General features: G+C 43.0%; 1 protein-coding gene across 2 annotated transcripts in view; it reads left to right on the top strand.

Moving 5' to 3' along the window:
- Nucleotides 1–24,185, top strand: part of MYH7B (myosin heavy chain 7B) — a 57,274-nt gene that overhangs the window by 18,034 nt on the left and 15,055 nt on the right. The window contains exons 6-26 of one of the 2 annotated variants that reach the window (XM_081010278.1): nucleotides 389–416; nucleotides 3,768–3,864; nucleotides 4,643–4,666; nucleotides 7,254–7,346; nucleotides 8,234–8,297; nucleotides 8,409–8,507; nucleotides 10,375–10,478; nucleotides 11,328–11,466; nucleotides 12,435–12,553; nucleotides 13,090–13,239; nucleotides 13,720–13,890; nucleotides 14,913–15,092; nucleotides 15,186–15,318; nucleotides 15,593–15,669; nucleotides 17,377–17,464; nucleotides 19,044–19,161; nucleotides 19,623–19,746; nucleotides 21,240–21,376; nucleotides 22,170–22,425; nucleotides 23,253–23,495; nucleotides 23,920–24,096. In XM_081010278.1, the coding sequence (XP_080866404.1) occupies nucleotides 389–416; nucleotides 3,768–3,864; nucleotides 4,643–4,666; nucleotides 7,254–7,346; nucleotides 8,234–8,297; nucleotides 8,409–8,507; nucleotides 10,375–10,478; nucleotides 11,328–11,466; nucleotides 12,435–12,553; nucleotides 13,090–13,239; nucleotides 13,720–13,890; nucleotides 14,913–15,092; nucleotides 15,186–15,318; nucleotides 15,593–15,669; nucleotides 17,377–17,464; nucleotides 19,044–19,161; nucleotides 19,623–19,746; nucleotides 21,240–21,376; nucleotides 22,170–22,425; nucleotides 23,253–23,495; nucleotides 23,920–24,096 (2,621 nt within the window). Of the gene's footprint in view, nucleotides 1–388; nucleotides 417–3,767; nucleotides 3,865–4,642; nucleotides 4,667–7,253; nucleotides 7,347–8,233; nucleotides 8,298–8,408; nucleotides 8,508–10,374; nucleotides 10,479–11,327; nucleotides 11,467–12,434; nucleotides 12,554–13,089; nucleotides 13,240–13,719; nucleotides 13,891–14,912; nucleotides 15,093–15,185; nucleotides 15,319–15,592; nucleotides 15,670–17,376; nucleotides 17,465–19,043; nucleotides 19,162–19,622; nucleotides 19,747–21,239; nucleotides 21,377–22,169; nucleotides 22,426–23,252; nucleotides 23,496–23,919; nucleotides 24,097–24,185 lie in introns of those variants that run through there. The other variant, XM_081010279.1, reaches the window with a different exon arrangement.

Below are 24,185 nucleotides of genomic sequence, written 5' to 3'. Positions count from 1 at the left end.
ACACTGAAAAAGCAAAGCAGTGATCAGATTGTGCTAGGAGCTGCCTGTCTGGAAGCAAATACAGTGGTACCTTGGGTTAAGTACTTAATTTGTTTCGGAGGTCCGTTCTTAACCTGAAACTGTTCTTAACTTGAAGCACCACTTTAGCTAATGGGGCCTCCTGCTGCTGCCACGCTGCCGGAGCACGATTTCTGTTCTCATCCTGAAGCAAAGTTCTTAACCTGAAGCACTATTTCTGGGTTAGCGGAGTCTGTAACCTGAAGCGTATGTAACCTGAAGCATATGTAACCTGAAGCGTATGTAACCCAAGGTACCACTGTATGAAGAACCAGTGGCAGAGCCTGAAAGTAACTGTTTGAGTCTAACAGTCCTGCTTCTTGTCTTCCAGATCGTGAGAACCAGTCTATGCTCATCACGTAAGTTCTGTCTTTATAAGTCCATTTTCTGTTTTGTATTGCCTGCAAGCTAGGGCACTTCCAAACTATTTTGCGGTGGGATTCAGTCACATACCGGCAAATACAAGTTGTCCAATTATAGTTGACTGTGAGCTCTTGTGCAACCACAAAGGCTGTGGCCTTTTGCTATAAAGAAAGTGACAGGATGCAGTGGAAAGGGTAGGATAACCCTTCCTTTGAGGCAACATCATCTATCCTACCTGCAAACAATTCAGAGTGAATTAAGTAGCCAGCATCATTTAATCTCCCTGCAAAGAAATGAGGACGAATGTAAATAAACAGGTCATCTGGGAGTGCCTTTAAGATGCAAGGTCTGATATCCTTTCCTGGTCTCACAATATTGGTTATGCATGAAAAGAAACTGCAGGCAGAGGAAACGCCCCTGTCTCCCTGTTTGAGAAAGCCAAATGGTTTGGCTGCGCTGTAGGATCTTTACACTCCCTTCAGTTTGTTGCCTAAGCACAAGCACACACACATGGCAGAATTTCTGGCTCTTGCATGTCAGGTAACAGCTGCTATAGCCCTTCCAGGAGTGCACTGCCAACAAAAAGTAGGGCAGAAAATTCCTCTCATTGTGTGGCTGCTCATATGTTGTTTATTTGTATTTCCTGTCTGCTTCTTTGAATGTGTCTAGTTATTACTAGGGCACAAAACTGGGGTGGGCGGTGGGGTAGGTCCTGTTCAACCAATCCATTTCCATAGCAAATATCCCAAGATGGCAGAGTGAAACTAAAGCAAGCCTGCACAACTCATGACCCATGAACATGACACTGTTCAGCAATCACGTGTTGCATCTTGCCAGGTGTTCCGTAACAGTTCCCCTAAGAACATCATATTGGAACATAAGATGAGCCCTTCTGGAAAGCCAGCCATCATGTTTCCCCATGTGGCCATTCGGATGCCTCTGGGAATCTCACAAGGACATTGGTGCAATAGTATTCTCCTCCTCATGTTCCCCAGCAATGGGTATTCAGATAATGTATAGTCACCCTGCCTAGTTTTCATTGCTATAACCTGGTATTGTGGCTGCTATCAGACAGTAAGAAAACATGGGTTTCTTCCATTGCCTGATGTGGCTGGTGGGCTGTATTCAGCTTGGATGGTCACAGGGTGTGCAGGCCACCTGATCACAAGCAAAATATTGCTTTCTTAGAGCGACACATATCATTTTCACCATTTCACTTTTAACACATAGAACTCATGGAGTCAACCTCCAAAGAAATTGGGGAGCAATGCATATGTGTGGATAAGGATGGGGGGGGGGGGAATTGTATTCAGGTTCTCATTTGAAGCTAAATCTCTCAAATCCACACTTTCCAAAACAATATGCAAACTGAAACTTGGCTATGCTTTGAAATTCTCTCCCGCACACATACATACATACATACATATGCAAAATGTGCAAAAATGGATGTGAAAAAGAACAAAAAATGCATTTTACTAGGGAAAATTGCTTCAAAAAATGTGCACATTAGTCAAAACTGCATCCAGAAATGTGTTTATTGGGGTACATTTGCACTAAAATGCTGGTGCATTTTCATGAGGATTTAAAAATAAATAAATCACAAATTGCTCAGGGGCCATGCTAATCTTCTCTGTATCGTTCCAATTTTAGTATATGTGCTGCCGAAGCGAGCACAAATTGCTGCAAAATGTGGAGAACAGATTTTAAGATTGGAAAAATGAGAAACTAGGACAAAAAAACTGACAGATCCTTCCATCCCTAGTGGGGTGGTGGGATTAAAAGAGAGACTAGAGACAAGGTGTGGTTGCCCTATGAAGGATAATGACTTGAAGGAAGGAGACAAGGTTTAGCTAAGTAGGGGTAGAGAAAGAGGCAGCTGATAGGATAAGGGGAGGATAGGAAATGGCTACCTCACAGCTGCGGAGGAATGTTGGGGTGGCTGAGGCCCAATTGTAGAGGAGCGAGAAGGAGGAAGACATGATAACCGAAACAGCCATGTTGAGGAGGCTATATAAAGCCTAGTCTACTGCCAGAAGTCCCTGACGCTTGAAGCTTTGGCCATGGCCTAATTAGGTAAAGCAGGGGTTGATAGCGTGCAATGTTTGGCTTTTGTCCTACAGAGGCCTCGCTCCCCCCACTGCCGAGCATGTCTCTTTGTGTGCTGGGATTACAATGGAAGAACAGCTAACTATAGGCATGAAATCAATGCCAGGCCAGTGCCAGAGGGCTTTGCAGAGAAAGGGGCAGGAGGGAGGGGGATACTAGCCTGCTGATGTGATAAAGAAGCCTGGACCCTGGAGCCAGCCTTCTGGACTTGGGCCAGGAATACTTGGAGGCCCTGCCTCTATTCCACGGATGAACTAAATTTTCTCTGGATTTGTATCGAAAAGAAAGGAAAATCTATTTCCTCCTCCTTTCCAGTAACTTCGTGATAAGTGCATTTTCTGCTTTAGATAAAAGTGGAAGTTTATTAACCACCTGTAACCAGTTCATTTTTGCCCATAGTAAAATGGCCCATTGGAAAAACAAGTTCAGCTGCCTTGTTTCCTTTTCCATTTAAAATGTGCCTTGTAAAAGCTCTTACAAGATATACACTAAGAATCTGCACTCTTTGCAGCCCTGTTTAGTGAAGTTTTTAATGGGTGACATTTTGATGTATTTTTAATCTTTGTTGGAAGCCGCCCAGAGTAGCTGGGGAAACCCAGCCAGATGGGTGGGGTACAAATAAATAATAATAATAATAATAATAATAATAATAATAATAATAATTTGCCGTTGCTCTAGGAGCAAAATGTAGGTGCATTTACATCAGGGCAAGGGGTTGAACCTGTGATTCTTCCACTGGCATCATAATCGGCCAGCATTACTGATGGTCAGGAATGAAGGGAGTTGTAGTCCAATGAGGCCACAGGTTTCCTTATGCTTGAACTACATGTTCGCTGCTCCCTCAAAGGCAGCCCTTGCAGCACAAGGAACCCATGTGTGCCAAATCTGATATAGGTCTTTCAGCCTGCAGGTGGGGACACATTTTCAACCCAGCAGGAACATCAGTTTCCCACACCATTTCGGAAGCAATGTCAGGACAGCTTTCCCCCATGTCACATCACCTTTGCTTTTTGGGGGGAACTTCTTCTACCCTGGACAACTCTCATTCAAATGCCCCCTGCATGCCAGATGCCACCATACCCAAATAAACAACCCTAAACAACCCTCCCCACATGCCCCCCAACTCTGCTGTATATTTCTGGGTGGGTGGGATTTTGGCTAGCTGTTTCTGTGTGCCTGTGAAATAACCTTTGACAGTAGTTGCTTCGTGTTCTTGATCTGTGTATTTCTATTACTCTAAGCGGAGAATCTGGTGCTGGTAAGACTGTAAACACCAAGCGGGTTATTCAGTACTTTGCCATTGTCGCAGCCCTGGGTGACTCTCCGGGCAAGAAAGGAGTAAGGCCCTCATTTGAAAACCTTTTTTCCCCCTTTTTCTTTTTGGCTGTTTTCTTTTGTTCATTTTTGGTTTGTTTTGTTTTGGTCTTCTTTTGTGTTTGGCAGCGTGCGTGGTGGACGTGACTTTTTCTTTTACTTTGAAACAAGCAAGGCTTGAAAAAATTGCTTTGAGGGAAAAGGTTTCATAAAGTGGGCGCTGCTAAAAACCCCAAGCAGTGGCTGCTTTACGGAATTTTTAAGTCACTGGCTTTTTCCTCCACTCCACAGTTTTTCTTTTCTGAAAATGGGGGAAATTCCCAAAGGCATTCTTGTAACTCTTTCTTTTAAGCCTTGCTTTTTGTGATCCCCTCCCTCCGTTATCTATACTGTTCCCTTTGATTCTTTTTCATCTTGTATGTTTTCTGACTCTCTTTCTTCTTCTTCTCACACTCCTTTTTTCCTTTTCCTTTTCTTTTTAAAAATACCCTTCTTACTTCTTGATTATTTTTGGACTTGGGTTACGCCAAAAGAAATTCACCAGCATTGTTTTCCTTCCCTGGATTTTGATTTTAACCCTCTTGCTTCTTGATGCTGTTCTTGATCTTGATCTAATCTATTTAACATATTTTAGTGGGTTTTTTGAATAATAAAAAGTTGGGTTTTTAAAATTTAAACAGTTAAGCTTTTTTAACATTCTTCTGGACAAATCTGAAATGTCCTCCTCTTTGGATAGAACTTTCTGTGAAACTGGTTTTATATTTCTGGAACTGTAATGCTATTTTCTTATCTTTTGTTATAGCAAGCTCCTGCCACTAAAACTGGGGTAAGTATTTAAAAGAAATAACTGACTTCATGTTCAAAGGCAGAGAGATGAAATAATACCTTATTAGTTCCAAGAAAATGGTACCTGAGGAGCAGGCAACATGATCATCAGATTCATGGCAGCTCTTTCCAGTCTGTGCCTGCTCCTTGCCTGTGGCTAGTTGGCCATATGAAGCAGAAGCTGTGCATATGATCAAACATTTTGTGCACTGACTTCCATTTTGGACCATTTGAGCATTCGAAAAGTTTGGTCTTGTGCATGGCACAGTATTTCTTTCTGTTGTTTAGTCATCTTAATCATATTCGACTCTCCGTGACCCCATGAACCAGAGCATGCCTTGGAAACTCTCACTTTCTCCTCAAAGCTTCTCCTTTTTTATGTCCATGGAGTTTTCTTGGCAAAATACTGGAGTGGTTTGCCAGTTCCTTCTCCAGGTGCATCACATTTAGTCTAAACTCTCAGCTATGACCTGTCCGTCTTGGGTGGCCCTGCACATCACAGCTCATAACTTCCTGGAGTTATTCAAGTCCCTTTGCCATGACAAGGCAGTGATCCATGAAGGGGACAGTATTTCTAGACTTTTATTATAGTTGATTGGGAGGTCCCGCACAACAAACCAGCTTCTCCAAAAGATCAGTTTTGTGTAAGGTAACATTTGCCTTGGCCCAACATAATCTAACCTCCCTGCAAACAAATCAGGATGCATATTCAATAAGCACATCATCCAAAAGTGCCTACGGTGGCTGCATGTGACCACTTGGCACCAGATGCAGAGCTGATACATGTGGCAATTTTAGCTGACCACTACAAGCAGAATGATTGCGTGAATCAGCATTTCTGGCTTCATTCTAGTGTCCAGAAATATATCCTATATAATATAGGACTTTGTTAACATACAAAGCATCTCACTAAAGGAATATTATAGGGTGTTTCCAAAAATCTGTAGAAAAGCAACAACTCTTCATTCTTTGCCTTTAATCTGCTAAACAGTAAAATGTGTGTGTATTTCAATAGTTGTTTAGATATTTAGAAGTTGTTCATTTTATTCTAGTTCTTTTTCTCCTCTCTGATAATTCAGTACTGTGGGGTGGTAGTCAACTAAGTTTTACTGAGAGTAGACCCACTGAAATTAATGGAGCTAACAGAGGCCTGATTGTTTCAATGGATCTAAGCTTAACCAACTTCTTTGGCAATCATTTGTAGCCAAGTTAGATTGTCTTCCATGAGCATGGTCTTAACAGTAGAGTTGCCGTATTTCAAAAAGTGAAAATCTGGACGTTTTTAAGTTATTTTTGAGGGAAAATGACACTGCCGACACGGGCTGTCATACGTCTGGATTCTCGCGGACCTTTCGCCAATTTCCACCCAGACACTGCTTGTGGCTGTAGTATTCCGGATATATCCAGGAAATTCTGGACGTATGGCAGCCTTACTTAACAGTGAGTAGTGGATCTTACTCCCAGGAAAATGGGTATAGGATTGCATACTTAGTGCTTTCTAAGTTTCCCTTCATCTTTTAAGCTTTAAAGGCATGAAAAAGAAGAGGCATCTTTCCTTTCCTTTTGAATGAGTGGTGGTAATATAAAATGTAAATCTCCATTTTTCAGAACACATCATTTCAATGGTGTTGCATTCCAAGCCAACACAAGAAGCATAATTAGAAGCAAACAAATCCTCTGTCACTTTTGTATTAATGGCCCAGATTAACTATCCAAGACTGAATTTACACCCCACGTTTGTGGTTCAGGCTCCTATGTCCATCTGTTCATTTCTGACATACTGACACCTTCATAAGTAGCCTGAGGGTGCTTCCAGATGGAGGCATAATACTGTAAACTGGGATGTTGCACATGGGTCTTTGGCATCGGTTGTTGCTGCTTTTTTGTTTTTGTTTAAATAATATTGGATTTTCTCTGGAAAGGGCAAATCCAGATTAAAGGGAAGGCAGGGAGATATGAGCTGGTATTTTGATGACAATGACGTCATGTGGACACTGTAAAAAAAATAAAAACAACCTTCATACTTGCGGAGTGCTGATCCCACAATAAACACCCATCTGGAAGAACCCTGATACTTCCTTTGTATGTTCTCTCTCCCTTCTCCAGTAAGAAGCATTGTTCTCTCTCATTTCATTGCTTATATGTAGTCTCAGAACATCTCTCAAACACAGTGTTCCAGATTCCAGAATGTATGTGGCTCAAGCTGCCTCCAAAATATGAGTGGACTCTTCTAGATATGGATAGCCAACATACTGCCCTAGAGATGTTTTTGGAGTGCAGCTCCCCTGAGCTCCAGCCTGTCTGGCCAGTGGTCAAGGATGATGGGGTTTGTACTTCGACAACATTTGGAGGCTACCCTTGATTGAGGGTTGGAGAACCTTTTTCAGCCTGAGGACTGCTTTCTTTTCTGGGCAGCCTTCCAAACGCCACATGCCAGTGATTCAGGAGGCAACTGCTGATATTGGTCAAAGTTTAAGAAAGTAATGGCATCCTCTACGCTGTGTTCCTCATCTTGCTCTCATCAGTATTCAGATAAATCTGGCTTGCAACACTGGGTATTTGAACTATTCTATGTTTATGTGACCTAGGGTACCCTTGAAGATCAAATCATTGAGGCTAACCCTGCTATGGAATCCTTTGGCAACGCCAAAACCCTGAGAAATGACAATTCCTCACGATTTGTAAGTATTTTTAAAAAAACAAAAGTACAGTACAGAGCATTTATACAGGCAGTATGGTATGCATATGTGGTTTTTTTGGGTAAGCCTATACAGTGGTACCTCGGGTTAAGTACTTAATTTGTCCTGGAGGTCCGTTCTTAATGTGAAACTGTTCTTAACCTGAAGCACCACTTTAGCTAATGGGGCCTCCCACTGCTGCCGCGCCACAGGAGCACGATTTCTGTTCTTATCCTGAAGCAAAGTTCTTAATCTGAAGCACTATTCTGGGTTAGCGGAGTCTGTAACCTGAAGTGTATGTAACCTGAAGCGTATGTAACTCGAGGTACCACTGTAGAAATATTTATGACATAATGAAGCGTATGAAACAAACTATTTCCATATCTATAAATTCTCTTATTTATTAGCTTAGCAAATTATAGTGATGTTTTGATATTTGGAACAGAGAAATCAGCCTCTGAGGAAGGGGAGTTATGACCAAACACAATATGATTAAAATGTGAATGCAATTAAAGCTGCACATTTATGTTATGGAAATAGCAAGTATGGGAAAGCATGAGGAGTCTTGGGGCTGTGTGAAGACAGGTGGGGATGGGAAGTTTAACTTCTTCTTTACCTGTCACAACCCCAACAAAAATCTGAAGCTGCTATTTGCATGCCAAGGGGCAGCTCCATTGGTGCCAGTAGGAGTTCCCCTTGAATAGCAACTTCAGAGGCTATAATCAGACGGCACTTTATTCCTCTACCTGGCTGTTGTCTGTCAGAGCAGACAATACTGGCCTAGATGCACAAATTATCTTACTTTGAATACAGCAGGTTTCCTCTTTAAGAGCCTGCAGGTCATAGTGAGTACTTCTATTCATTTTCCACTTTCCTTCATATCAAAACAGGGCAAGTTCATTCGCATCCATTTTGGTCCTTCAGGGAAGCTGGCTTCCGCTGACATTGACATCTGTGAGTAAATGGCTGATGTCACATCAGCCCATGTCTGTTTTTAACTTGAGCAGTTTGATAAACCCTTGAAGTAGTAGCCCCGCAATCTGATTTCTTACCTGTTGTTTCTAGATTTGTTGGAAAAATCGAGAGTGATTTTCCAGCAGCCAGGAGAGAGGAGCTACCACATCTACTATCAAATCCTTTCTGGAAAGAAGCCAGAACTCCAAGGTGAGAGGCACTAAAATAATATACAAAGAAATTTGACAATAAAGTTTGGAAAGCACAATGCAGATGATCACAAAAGAGCTGTGCTCAGTATGATATCCCTACTGAGTAGGATGAGGAATAAATTCCATTCCATTCACATTTAAAAACAAATGTGCACTTTTCAAAACAATGCATGGCCCAAAACATAGCTATCCGTTGAAATTCACACTTCTCTGAATTGTGCAAGCCAAGAAATGTATCACAAAATGCAAATAGTAGGGAAAAATAACATACAAAAGTGCATTATATTAGGGGAAACTGCTTTGCGAAAATGTGTATGTTATGCAAAAATCATACAAAAATGTGTATATTAGGAGAAATTTGCACGAAAATGCTGATGAATTTTCATGAGGATCTTCTTTTAAAAAAATCTCAGACTGGGGGAAAAACTGGAAACATAAGAAACTGACCCTGACAAATTTGTCCATCCTTCCTGCTGAACACTCCTAGATGCCACCAATGTCAACACACCTTATATCTGCTCAGTGCTTTTGAAATTTAGGCTAACCCAATATTTGTGACATTGGCACCGGTGCTTTGAAAGGGCTTGTGCTTATCAGTGCACTTAAAGTGAACCTTGTTTCCGAGACTTATTTATGTAAATATGTTTATAACTTGCCTTCCCTCCAAGGACCTCAAGGCAACCTGCCTATTGACTATCACAGTTGGATATAGAATATTGAATTTGGCAAGTTACAAACGGGAATTAAGTTTTAAGAATGTTTTAAGCAGCCCTCAAATTTCAATTTAAAAAGTGAAAATTGAGCATATTTGAAAGTACAATTCGAATTTTGAACATTTTATCATTTTTTTTTTGAATTTGCTCAAAATTCTGTTTAGTCCTAAGCATCTTTTGTTCTTGGGTCCATGATTCTGAGCACACCGGAAGTTAGTTTCATTGCATATCAGTCGGATGTTTAATGTAATTGATTCAAAAGCTGTACCTCTGAGCCAGATCAAGCGATAGATCATAGAAACATAGATATGTGTGTGGGCAGACTCACACACATCTATCACCCTCTGGATCAGAACCTACAGGGGATTATTCAGATGTGTATTTGAATACAGTTGTCATTTACGTAAATGCCATTCATCGGCATGTCATTACTGTCAACAGGATGCCCATTTTGATGGGCATCCCTGTCTACATATTGATTGAACTGTGCTTGACCAGAACTGGATCACAGAGGTTTGCACTTGCTCCCTTTCAATCTTTCTCTCCCTGTTTGCTCCTACAAACCTCACACAAATAAGAGCACTGTGAGCAGGGAGGTCCTTCAGACATATTCATGTAGGACCTCTCTCTGAGAGGATGGCAAGCTTGTCCAATAATGATCCCTCCCAGTCATGCTATGATCTGCACTCAAGGCATCTTTCCAGTATGGAACCCGATGCTGTGAAATAGGAAATGTAGGCGAAACCCTTTTCCGACCGGACAGGGATTTTTAGCATAGTGTCCTGTCATGGCAGTAAGGAATCTGGGCTACGGCCTGCTGCTCTTGCTGCTCGGTGACAAACAATACCTTATTAGGCAGGTCTGGAGAGCTCTACTGAGCAGTAATCTTATCTGGTGCTCACAAGGCCAAGGCTGACCACTTCTAAATCAGTCAGCGGCCCAAGGGTGTTCCTAAGATAGCTGGCGGGAGATGCAACTATACAATGCACATGCCTTTCTGGTAGCCGCGTAATGGAGACTATGTGGCCTCTGAGGCTGAAACTTCCAAGCTGATCCTTGATTCATAGCCACTTGATTCATAGTTCAAATTGGGCATGTACCCACAATATGCTGTGAAACAAAGAACGCATCTTCTGTCTGTTTCCCCCCCAGATATGCTGCTGCTGTCTTCCAACCCCTATGACTACCATTTCTGCTCACAAGGTGTAACAACTGTAGACAACCTGGACGATGGAGAGGAACTCTTGGCTACAGATGTATGTGTTAATCCACTGTGAAATCAACTGGGGGTGTCAAAGTCTCTTTGTGACGCATGGACACAGTCTAGCCTCATGAACTGCTTCCGAGACCCATTATTTTTTAAGGGGGGGGGGGAAATGAATATAATAAGCACAGTTGTTTTCCACAAAGAATCCTGGAAACTGTACTTTACCCCCCAACTGAACTAGAATTCCCAGCACCCTTAACAAACTACTGTTCCCATTTGTTGCTACATAGCTAGCCATTTCAAATGGCACTGGTTTTGATGTGAATCATGCATCCTTTTCTTATTTAAGGGGTGGGGAGCCTGCGTCTTCCCAAGATTCTCAGTCTGGCTCATAGCACTCTCTGTGGGATCTCTCTCTCTCTCTCTCTCTCTCTCTCTCTCTCTCTGCCACACCCTTCTCTCCTTACCCTCTTCTACCCTCTCCACAATGGTTCTGCCAACCAGCCTCCTAACAAAAAGTTAATGGGCTTCTAGATTTGTCTGTTTTAGATTATCTGCATGCTAGAAAATTTTATGGCAGGAGTCTGAAGGGTGCACCATGGAAAACACTATGAACTCAACTCAGATGCACAGAAAATGCAAAATAGCAAAAAAACTACATATATAGGCTGTTGAGAGTTATTACTTAAGTTTAATGAGGTATATTTTAGCAGCGTGAAAGAAATGCCAGCTAGACAAGCCAGTATAGTGCGTTTGTCATTTGCTTAGCATTTGCATCACCAGAAGGGTGCAGCAGTCCTTCTGGATTGAGGCCAGTACATCCTGAATTCGTCCTTTTCTGTTTGTTAATGGAATGATGGCGGCGGCGTGACCACACCTTGTCTGATTCCTTCCGCAGCATGCTATGGATATCCTGGGCTTCAGCAACGAGGAGAAATATGGCTGCTATAAGATAGTAGGAGCCATCATGCACTTTGGCAACATGAAATTCAAGCAGAAACAACGTGAAGAACAGGCAGAGGCTGAAGGCACTGAAAGTAAGGGAGTTTGCCTACATTGCTGCCTACAAATCGCATTGTGGCCGTCAGATCAGTCTGTTGCAGCAAAACTAGCAGTCTGGTGGTACTTGGAAGCAGAGCCAGCAAAAGCACCTGATTAGCTCAAGCAGCTGCCAAGCCCAGTGGCATTTGGGACCCACTGCTGATGTCTATCCTGCCCTCCCCCCTTTTAAACCCTCTTACTTTCTCTCAGCAGCCATTACTTAGCTTTTTGTCAACTCAGCTTTGGGAGAATTTGTGAATGTGGGAATGGCTGTTCTCTGGAGCTACCAAGATAAGCTTCTCCAGGGTCCTCATAAAGTGGCTGTGGGGAGGGCACAATTGCATAGGTGCTCATTGGACAACACCTCGCTGTTAGCTCCCTCAGCCCTTCTGAAAAGACTAAGGTCGCTTCCAGACAACCTGTTTCTTTGAGAATTCATCCTTATTTGTCTGTACAAAGTTTCTGGGGAGTTCTACAAAATCCACTGTTTATAAGCAATCTTTCTTATTTGCTTGCAGGAAGCTTAAACTATGTCATGGGCAAGTAATTGTTATCCCACACTTTCCAGTGCATTTTCCTGTCCCTTTCCTTACAGCAAACAATCCATTTTTTTGGGGGGGGGGGTGTACAAGAGTGGTATAATCCACTTCAGTGGCACAACCTGAACCTGCCAGTAGGCAATTGAACCCCACCGGTATAATGCCAGTCTGGAAGCAGTCATACAAATTTATTGTGGCATCATCAGCTTTTATGGACCAGAATGCATATGTGTTAGGATTTATAAATCTCTGATCTTATTATTACTACCTGCTGGAGCCCAAATTGGTCTGCCTTTAATTGGCTTGAACTATAAGCAGTTCCTGCTGGGTGATGGCTCTTAATCAAGGGGTTCTAAATTACAGGAACCCATATTTATTTCTCATCAAGACCACTTTCTTATTTATGATTTTTTATTGAACTGCAGGTGCCGATAAAGCATCTTACCTCATGGGAATCAGCTCAAGTGACCTGATCAAGGGACTGCTCCACCCTAGGGTGAAAGTTGGAAATGAGTATGTGACCAAAGGCCAGAATGTGGAGCAGGTGAGCTTCTTGGACTGTACGGCTTGGCCTTATGCCTCCCTGCCTCCAGTTTCCCATAGGACCTCTTAGCGATGCACCTGGGAGAAAGGTTGTGCATCTTAATCTCTGTGTTAAGACGTGTCACTTGTGGAAAATATATATTTCAAGCAAAAGAGTGGTGGTCACTTAAATTGCCTGTGCTTAAGTTATCAAATAGCAGCAGTGACACATGCAGCCTGATTCTTGGCATGTTTCCTCAGAATAAAGCCCAACTGAGTTCAGTGCGCATATGCACAGGATTGTGTCTTTAGTTATCCAGAAACTATTTCATCAGTGTCAGCTGAAACATACTGATTCTATTTTATAAATAGCCTCCCTCCCTTTTCTGTGCTTGACCGTGTCGCCAAGCACAGTCAGCTGGGTGGCATATAAATAATAAAATTATTATTACTATCATCATCGCCGTTGTTGTTGTTATCATCATTATTGCTATGTAACACCATCAGAAACGAACAAATATAAATTCTGACCAATTATCGTTACATAATTATTTGCAGGTTGTGTATGCAGTGGGAGCCTTAGCCAAAGCTACCTATGATCGCATGTTCAAGTGGCTGGTTTTTCGTATCAACAAAACTTTGGACACTAAGCTAGCCAGGCAGTTCTTCATCGGAGTTCTGGACATTGCTGGATTTGAGATCTTTGAGGTGGGTTTGAAAACTAGCCCACATTTTGCACTGTGTAATGGAGGGGAAGTGTTGCTAAGAATGAAATACACATGCCAAACTGCTGCTGACTTCCTTGCCCAAAGAAAGTTGCTGGCAGGCTGAAAGAGATATTGTGAAAATTCAGAACTCATCTGAGCTATAGAACTGGATCCAGTTTGGTGAGGTTGTTGAGAATTCTGCATTAGAGATCATACCTAGGGTTTCAATACACTTGGCTGCTTGGAGCTCCAGGTAACCTGGTTGTGGTGTGTAGCCATTTTCATTCAGTTAACTATGGCATTCCTGTTCAACCAGGAATTTATGTGTGGGGTACAAACATGCTGGCCAATTGTCACCAGATCTGATCAACAGCTGGGAAGTGATGGGTGGTTTTTACTCTTCCGAGGCTACTGGTAGTGGAGTATCTTGAGTTGGGCAGTGAAGTCTCCAAGCTCTTAGGCGTTCACTTTCTGCCTGCAGTTTAACAGCTTTGAACAGCTATGCATCAACTTCACCAATGAGAAGCTGCAACAGTTTTTCAACCATCACATGTTTGTCCTGGAACAAGAAGAATACAAGAAGGAAGGAATTGAGTGGGTCTTCATTGACTTTGGCCTGGACCTGCAGGCTTGTATTGACCTGATTGAAAAGGTAAGATTGAGGCATGATTGTACAACTAATATGGCTGGCTTTATATATGTCATTGAAAAGGTTGAGTGATAATGGAAATGTGGCTACATCGGTTCTAACATCCTCTTGTTTCTAGCCAATTTGCCAGATGAGTCTGGCAGGCCAATACTTTCACAACAGAGCAAAGTAAAAATTAATTTCCTTCTGTTGTAACAAGGTTTTTACATACTTTTGACTGAAACCTGGTTCCATTCATTCTGGCTAGTGGTTCCGGCTTGCTGAAATTGGCCTCACTGTAAGAGACACTTACTTGCAAGCTACAATGTGAATTTAAAAAGTGATTTCCAGTAGCAAAGGAACAATTTAAACATTTAACTCCCACTGGCAACTGACTTATTTCAGCTTCTGAAAACTTCTCATGGCTCCTTGTTCCCCAGTTCTCTTTGGGAAGAACAACATAAAGTAAAATTAGGTTGGAAATAATGTTTATACTGCTTTTTTCATGAGGCAAAAAGGAACCATCCTCATAAAATTATGTTCTACAGCTCCAGGGTGCTGCATTCTTCTACTGAAAACATGGTAAATAGAACACCTTTAGAACTAGGACAGGGCAAGCAACCATTTTGAGCTGAAAGAAAGTGTGATCAAATCACTATTCAATGTGCGCATACGGTAATACAGTGGCCTGAAAAATTAAAATCACTTTACCAACATGGTAGAACAAAAGCATTTCCCCCATGGCATAGTTGTTTGCCATCCTACTGCACAAGCTTGCTTTCACACGAACAGTATAGCAATTTTGAGGGGAAGTATTATTTTGTGGTGACTTTTCCACTTCCTGGAAGCACTTTTTCCCATCCCCACTCTATGAATGGATTGAATATGGTTTTTCTTATACTTTGCATGCTAACTTTAGAAGCCTTTTTATAACATTCATCACATGGAAGTGGTTATTGCTTAGACTATCCTCCTCTCACATAGGACTAAAATTAACACCAAGTGAACTTGCCTCCAGTTTGTTGATCATTATCCTTTCCTTGCAGCCAATGGGAATCCTCTCCATTTTGGAGGAAGAATGCATGTTCCCCAAAGCCTCTGATATGTCATTCAAGGCCAAACTGTATGACAACCACATTGGGAAATCACCCAACTTCCAAAAGCCACGGCCAGATAAGAAGCGCAAATATGAAGCCCACTTTGAACTGGTGCACTATGCTGGAGTGGTATGTCTTTGTTTCCCGGCTCCCATATACTGGGTTTTTAGTGTTGCTTTTCTGTTTTCTGCCTCTGTTACAACTGGTTTTGCTCTTTGGCAGGTGCCCTATAACATTGTTGGCTGGCTAGACAAGAACAAAGACCCATTGAATGAGACAGTGGTAACCATCTTCCAAAAATCACAAAATAAGCTGCTGGCTACTTTATATGAAAACTATGTGTCCTCTTCTTCAGGTGAGCGGCATTCCCATCTGTGCCAAACAAAGCACTAAATACAGAATTTGTAAGGTTATCTGAAAAGCCAGAAAGTGCCCAGGCTGACCCCTGCGTAGCTTCAGAGACGTGTAGAATTCAGACCATTCTCTGGGCCTGGGTATTCAATAGAGCTGGAGAATTAATTGTCCTATAACTTGAGCGATAGGGTTGGTCTCGCAGCTCTTGGGAACCAACCAAGGACCTGAACCAAATGAACACCATTAAGGCAATAAACTGACATTTTGTTGGGCAGATGATGCAACCAGGACAGGTGGCAAAGAGAAGCGCAAGAAGGCAGCTTCGTTCCAAACTGTGTCCCAGCTGCATAAGGTAAGTGTCTGCCCACTCCCCATGGTAAGCAGAACTGCTGGCTAGAATTTCACTTGCCTCTCTCTGTGTATACGCACGACACTTCTTCCAGGCAATAACCTGAACGTGAAGTCTTGGAACACCAGGCAGACACTAAGGACTTTTGGGGCTTGGCTATTCTTCCCTCAGTTGGCCCAGAGCGCTCTCCCCTTTTGAGAACATTATTGCTCAGGAAGAACAGCTGTAACTATCCCTGTATTGCCAGCTCTTGGTGATCATCGTATCAGCATTTGAATAGGAATAATGCTAGAATGCGGAGGAGTCAGGTTCCATTTGTAGTAAAGGTAAAGGTAAAGGTAAAGGGACCCCTGACCATTAGGTCCAGTCGTGGCCGACTCTGGGGTTGCGGCGCTCATCTCGCTTTATTGGCTGAGGGAGCTGGCGTACAGCTTACGGGTCATGTGGCCAGCATGACTAAGCCACTTCTGGCGAACCAGAGCAGCGCACGGAAACACTGTTTACCTTCCCACCGGAGCGGTACCTATTTATCTACTTGCACTTTGAGGTGCTTTCGAACTGCTAGGTTGGCAGGAGCCGGGACCAAACGGGAACTCACCCTGTAGCGGGGATTCGAACCGCTGACCTTCTGATTGGCAACTCCTAGGCTCTGTGGTTTAACCCACAGCGCCACCCGCGTCCCTTCCATTTGTAGTAGAGTAATGCTTATTTCCCCCCCTGTGATGTCTGCGCTACATGGTTCCTGTCTGCTTCTCCGTTGCTGAGGGAGAGGCAGTTAAGACTTGCAGTGATGTTTAGATAATTTATTACATGAACATCACTTTAAGTCTGTGCTACTTCTCTCCTCCTCACTCTTGACTGCGGGAAGGAGAACCCTTGGGAAGAAGAAAAGAAATGTGGATCTTACAAGGGTCGGAGCAACAGGCCCTTGGCCTTTCCCGTGTTGGGAGAGGGAGTTAGCTGGACACTCCACACACTGAGCCACTTAGCAGAGCAGCATCCATCTGACTGAGAGACAGTGCTTCACAAGTGAATGATCCAGAAACCACAAGGTTAAAAGCAAAGAGGGTTAGGAATGGTTTTAGATTGCAAGGTAAACTGGGCATGTGGAGAATACAGAAGCAGCAACATGTTATTTAGCAGCATTGGTGGTTGTTTTTTTTAATAGATTGGATGGCCAAACTAAATGTGCCAGTTCTGTTTGCTTAAAGCAGACCTGCCCCATTCACATAAAAAGTGGGAGTGCTGTGGCGGTGGTGGGGGGATAGAGGGCTGTGGTCAGGAGGGAGAGGGAGCGGCCCAATTTTCAGAGCCCCTTAGAGGGGAGTTGAACCTTCCCCAGGCCCACCACTTAACCTGTGCGTGGATTTTAATTGCTACTCAGTAGCAGGCTACATGCTTTGTACACATAGTGTCCCAGAATCACTTCCCAGAATCTCCAGATAAAGGGATATAAGGGAGCAGGTTTGGGCAGGAAATAATAATCTGTGCCTGAGGCCCCTAAAAGCAGCTGCCAGCTTTGGGTGACGGGGATACCCAAAGTCAGGCCTCAAACACAGATCATCATCATGGGACAGACTTCTGTGAGAGGATATCTGCATCCTAAGCTGCAGAGGGCTTTAAAGGTTAAAAGGAGCTCCTTGACTTTTGCTCAGACATGGACTTGGGGGAGCCTGTGAAGTGACTTAACCCTGTATGTCTCCCTTATAGGAAAACCTGAACAAACTGATGACCAATTTGCGTGCTACCCAGCCTCATTTTGTCCGCTGCATCATCCCCAATGAAACAAAGACCCCAGGTACACAACTGCAAAGAGTGCACTCTGTCTGTGAGGGATTAGAATGACCAGGGGGAAGTCTGCAGACAACACTCTTATTATTATTTGTTTGGCATCTCTCTGCAGCTTATCTGCTGTAGACAATGCTTCAAGCCTCATCCAGGTTATAAACAATAGTACTTTGGCTCGAATTCTAGGTTTGGATCCAGAGTAGAGTTGTGCTCTTGTGATGCCACGCTGGAGGAAATGGGGTTGTGTGCGGAGGGTTATTTTTGCTGATTCCTCCTTCCTCCTGTGGCCCTGAAGGAGTTGCTGTGGAGGATTGGGAGACCTTCTGAAACAGCATGGGAGGTGGTGCTGGGGGCTGCTGGGGGACGGGAGAATCAGTCTCCCCTCCCCCCTTTCCTTCACAGGGAGCCTTGGGTGGACTGGAGCCCTTCCTGCAAATGGGAAGAGCCCTTCCAATCATGGAAGTTCATGTCTGGATTCAGCATATAGAATGACTTTGCTCTGAATAAATATGCTTAGAATTGGGCTGTAAAGGTATCGCTTTCCCTTTGCTTTGTTCCTTGTTTTGCATTCTGCTACTACTACTGTTTAGCTTTGTAGCAGGTGTGTTGTTTTTCTCATTTCTCTTGCCTTGCGTGGATGCAAATACACCTACGTTGGTGGCCAAAATTGTGGAAACCTTTTTGAAAAAGTGTATCTCTGAGGTTTGATGGCTCATAACACCACTTTTTTGGGAGTAATACCATAAAATTATATACCAATGGAAAGATAATTTTATGAAGAATGTAATGCAACAAAGTTTGTTCAATTATCTGTATTCTATCAAAAGTTATAGCCAAATAACCAGAAAAAGGAAGCATAACTTGCTTCCCTTTTCTGGATATACAGTAGCTTTCCTTCATTTGGATGTAGCCAGTGAGCATGAGTGTTTAGAGAGCCAGTCACGTGTTATGAGCCATCAAATCTCGGAAATACACTTTCCCACAATTTTGGCCACTAGTGTAAATTATTATTATTATTCTCTCTTTTTTTTAAATGATATTTATTAGAAGTTTAAAGATTACAGAAAAAAGAGAAGAGGAAAATAATAAGAAATTTAACAGAACATACATTACAATAGATAAAAAGAGAGACATAAAAAAAAAATACAACAATGCGGCAAAAAAACCCAAAAACACTAAAACACAACCAATATTCCATATCTTTACCTTTCATTTACTTGTTTCATCGACCTCCTCACACCTCCCTTTTTTGTATTCTAGTTCAATTCACTATTTCAGCAAATTCTTTCCATCTTTCTCAATTTTTGTTCTATAATTTATCTTAACGGTCTAACCTTAATTTTTTTCATTTTAGCCCATTATCAATCAGCTTTTACTTAATTCTTTATTACATTTCTGCTAAAACCATCTAGCTTCATTCCAGCATCCTTCTAACATTCATTGATTTTGCAATGTTTTTGTAAATATACTTTAAATTTTTTCCAATCTTCTTCCACCAACTCTTAAATTATTATTATTATTCTCAAAGTATGAGCTCTCATCGCTGAGGAGCGGTGTTAGGATCTGTCCTTTCCTTCTTTCCCATGCAGGAGTCATGGACCCCTTCCTGGTGCTGCATCAGCTACGGTGTAACGGTGTGCTAGAAGGCATCCGCATCTGTCGGAAAGGCTTTCCAAACAGAATCCTCTATGCTGACTTTAAGCAGCGGTAATTAAGTTTTCTGTTCAACTTTGCTGATGCTCTCAGCTGTGCAAGACCTGGACAACATGCTATGAACACACAGTGAGGAATAAAAACATATGTCCCAGTCTAATCTGTAGAGCAGGACTTGGGGGGGGGGGGGCTTTGGCCCTCTAGATGTTGCTGAACTATAAGTCCCATCAGCCCCAGCAAGCATGGCCAGTGCCTGGGAGTTGCAGTTCAGTAACATCTGGAAGGCCAGAAGTTTCCCACACCTGCTTCAGAAAGAGTAATAAAATAAAATAGAACAATAAATACAAAACTTGGTTTCAGGAGCACACTCTGCATCTGTCCCATGCTGGGAAAGATGTGCAGAGAACCCCCTTCTGCCAAAATGACCTCATTGGGTAGGCCTTAGTTGAAGAAGTGTTCTTGATTCTCCTCATCTCTTCCTGAGTGTGCTGATGTCATCTCTTGTATCTTTGCAGCTACCGTATCTTGAATCCTGCTGCCATTCCTGATGACAAATTTGTGGATAGCAGGAAGGCCACAGAGAAGCTGCTTCTTTCCTTGGACCTTGATCACTCCCAATATAAGTTTGGACACACAAAGGTACATGGTGCGCAAATTGAATGGGCGGATTAAGGGATTTGCTGTGCCATAAAACTAAAGCCTTGAGAATGGTTAGAATGTGCATGTGTAATTTTACATACACTTCCCTTGCTGGTAGTAAATCCACTACATTTTATTCTCCCTGTTTCAAACTTCTTGTTCAGTGTCTACCATATTATTTTGTTAAGGACATCTGATTTACCGGTACTAGCATACTGGGCATGTTTAGCCTGGAGAAGAGGAGGTTAAGGGGTGATATGATAGCCATGTTCAAATATATAAAAGGATGTCACATAGAGGAGGGAGAAAGGTTGTTTTCTGCTGCTCCAGAGAAGCGGACACGGAGCAATGGATCCAAACTACAAGAAAGAAGATTCCACCTAAACATTAGGAAGAACTTCCTGACAGTAAGAGCTGTTCGACAGTGGAATTTGCTGCCAAGGAGTGTGGTGGAGTCTCCTTCTTTGGAGGTCTTTAAGCAGAGGCTTGACAACCATATGTCAGGAGTGCTCTGATGGATTTTCCTGCTTGGCAGGGGGTTGGACTCGATGGCCCTTGTGGTCTCTTCCAACTCTATGATTCTATGATTCCTGTTTGTTCAGTGCTTACTTTCTGTAGCATCAACCTATAGAAGCTTTTATGCCTTTTATGAATAAAGCTACTTAATAAAGCCACACTTCTTGAACCCAGTCTGAAATCAGTGGAGTAAATGTTTTCTATCATTTAGCAACACATATTCTTACAACTACTGGTAAACTAAGAGTTAATGTGCCAGTGCATATTCTTACAACTTCCAGTATACTATGAGTTAATGTGGTAGCTGTACTTCCTGCTTAGATAGCCTAATAGAATTATTTTAGGATCTGAATGTAAGTGGTATTGCAGGACAAGGAATCGGACTTCCCATGTCCCAACCCATATAAATAAGAGACCAATAAGACTGGGTTTTGGGGTAAAAACAGGCCACAACTTTATTGAATACAGATGAAAGAGGTTTGGCTTAGGCATGGGGCAATCTAAATACTTCTGGCCCACCAGTCAGAAGGGATGCGTGGTCAATCCAGGCGAGGGTTCCTAAGACTTATATCAAATAGGGTGACCCCCGCAGGGACCGCCATCTGGGGGGTGCCTTCGACCCTGGTCCCCCAGGTATGCAGACATGGCCACTCCCCCTACTCCAGTGTTTGGAGGGGCAGGCGGAGACTACAACCTCCCCTCCATCCAAAACAAAGGATTGCCCCAATGCCCAACCAGTTGTGACAAATTGCAACGAGGTAGGCAAAACCACCAGGTAAGAGCCAATTATCCCGGTGGGCAATGCCACTGCACCAAGAGAGGTGAGGGGACTTGTGAGATTTGTTATATTAAATATAAGACACCTTTTCCGTATTCTATAATTTGGGGGCAAGGAATTGGCACAAGGAGAATGTCCTTCAGAGGATGTGACACTGGTGTCTCCTCTGTTCCAACTTTCCCTGTTTCCCTGTTTGCAGGTGTTTTTCAAAGCAGGCTTGCTGGGTCTCCTGGAGGAGATGCGAGATCAACGTCTGGCCAAGATTATCACTCTCCTGCAGGCCAGGATGCGTGGACGGCTGATGCGCATTGAGTATGGGTGGATCATTGGCAGAAGGTATAGCAACACGCAAGCCTGGCCACAGCAACTCCTTGCATGTCGTCCGCTGGAATATTCTCAAACTTTTCACTTTCAGCGACCAGATGGGCAGACCACTTTGGGCCAGTGGGCATGTTTGGAATTATTTTGAGAAAGCACTGTGGATGGCAGCCACTAAATGGCTGCTATGGGGGTATGGCATAACACAAAATGGCTGCCATGCCCTCAAAGAGCAGAAAAAGAGACAGGATTTCAGAATGGTGCTGGCACGCCCCATCAATGCTCCATCAATGCAGCACCTATATCAGCCACTGCTACATTCACTCACAGAGACAACCACTTTGTGCCTATCTTCTGTTCAAAACAGATGGGAGGGTTACATTATAAAATATTACAGTCCAAAAATATTAACATTTAGGTATATGAAGTATTTCCTTGAACAAGTTCTTCTCTGTTTTCTTTAAAATATCAGCATTTGTTTGCTTGGCCATGGCCAATAGACCCTTCGTACATTTGTTTCTGATTTTCACCCCCACTCTGTCTCTTCCCCCCTACCCCTCACTATGTTAATACAGTGATTTTTTAAGTTTCAGAAAATATCTGATTTTCAGCAAAGACCTGCACACAAGCTGATATAGTGTATACCTAGTATACTGAGTTCCTCTGTGCGTCTCCTCCTCCAGGAATCTGTAGCTTATTGCTCATAGTTTGAGGAGGGAGCAAGAATCTGCCTCCTTTATAATGGGCAGTGATCAGGCAGTAAGAGTGTCCACCAAATCACATCACAACATGTGTTACTTATTCCCCACAGGGACGCACTCTACACCATTCAGTGGAACATCCGTGCTTTTAATGCAGTCAAGAATTGGTCCTGGATGAAGCTTTTCTTCAAGATCAAACCTCTCCTCAAGTCAGCTCAGACTGAGAAGGAAATGGCCACCCTCAAAGAGGAGTTCCAGAAGCTGAAGGAAGCTCTGGAGAAGTCAGAGGCTAAACGGAAGGAGCTGGAAGAGAAGCAAGTCAGCATCATCCAGGAGAAGAATGATCTGTCACTGCAGCTTCAAGCAGTGAGTAATCTGTCCAGCTGAGCTTTCCAAATGAAGGGTAGGCATTGTGCTGTATGTAGTTTAGGAAGCTGACGGTGAATCTGGCCTTGACATTTTCCTTTCAAACATTTCTATAAGGCACAAGTGAGCAACCTGCAGGTCACATGTGGCCCTCGGCCTTCCTCCATGTGGCCCCCTGACTGCTATATACTAAGAAGGTAAAATATGAATACTGAAGTCTACAGAGACAATATGCACAGAGACAAGGCACTGAAGTCTTGTTGATGGAAACATGGCAATGGCATCCTGTAATAATTTAGCTTGTTTGGATGGGGGAATAGTCCCCTTGAAGAATCAGGTATGCCATTTGGGGGTACGCCTTGCATTTTCCATTGGTGGCCACAAGGGCCCTTGCCTGGCTTAGATAGTTAACTTTGCCTAACCAGTCTTGGAATTCTTTTGCAGATGCCTTCTAGTTTCTGAACCTTCATCAAGTACCACACACTAGTTTTCCCTTTTAAGCATGCAACCATGAGAACTAGAAACTTGTGGTGTGTCGGGGGCTTTTAAAAGGAAAAATAAGATACTTGAGATGTTTGATTCCCCATTACATGGTTCTATACATGTGATAGAACTGTGGATCTGACAAACTTCAACAAATTGATGGGTTCAGTGTTTCTCTCAGCTGGAGAACTGAAGGCAGTCAAAGTGAGTCTCTTATTGTAGACATTTGACAAAAAAGCACCTTAACCACCATGCACATTTCATATATCTGTACACTTGAGAGTGGAGCAGCAGCATTTCCCAGTGTGGTCAAGTGCTCCCTCCTCTTGGATATTCTTCAACAGGAGCAGGACAACTTGGCTGATGCAGAAGAGCGCTGCGACCTCTTGATCAAGACCAAGATTCAGCTGGAAGCCAAGGTGAAGGAACTGATGGAGCGCCTGGAGGACGAGGAGGAGATGAACTCAGACCTGACCTCTAAGAAGCGAAAGCTGGAGGATGAATGTGCTGAACTGAAGAAAGACATTGATGACTTGGAGATCACCCTGGCCAAGGTGGAGAAGGAGAAGCATGCCACAGAAAACAAGGTGAGCACCATTAGGATACAGATAAAAAGACAGGTAATGGAAGCACGAAAAGAATAAAGAAAAACAGGTAGAGTACAAAATCAGCCCAAACTACTGCTGGTTTTGTGTTACCTGAAAGTGCCACTAGTTTAACAGAGGATTCGTGTTGTGTGATTTCAAAACAGCACAAAAAGAAAAAAAAGTTGTCTTCTCTTTTAGCAGAAATAACACATTTGGTTTATTGGGGCAGTGGCATAAAGGGTAGGGTGAAAGCATGAATTTACACCACTTTTCTTTTGTAGTTGATGGGTATTTAAAAATTACCATCTTCTGTGATGAATGTTGTTATGCTTCACCAAAGGCCTGCCGAGTTTTACATTTGTGCATCCTTTCACTCTTCCATATTATTCATATAACCCTCTAAGCTTTTGTCACACCATCGCAGGTAAAAAACCTGATTGAAGAAATGGCTGCTTTGGATGAGGTCATTGCTAAGCTGACCAAGGAGAAAAAGGCATTGCAGGAGGCCCACCAGCAAGCTCTGGATGACCTTCAGGCTGAGGAGGACAAAGTCAACACTCTGACCAAGGCTAAAGTCAAGCTGGAGCAGCAAGTGGATGACGTGAGTCAAGGCACATGAAAAATGTCTGTGGTGGTGTAAAAATTGAGGCTTCCAGGAGAGAGGAAACCATTTTGTCCAGAGATCTGGCT

The sequence above is a fragment of the Podarcis pityusensis genome (genome assembly GCF_964106645.2).
Source record: "Podarcis pityusensis genome assembly, chromosome: 6".
NCBI classification, from domain to species: Eukaryota; Metazoa; Chordata; class Lepidosauria; order Squamata; family Lacertidae; genus Podarcis; species Podarcis pityusensis.
Note: the sequence above shows the minus strand (reverse complement) of the source record. Positions and strands in the feature narration are given on the sequence as shown.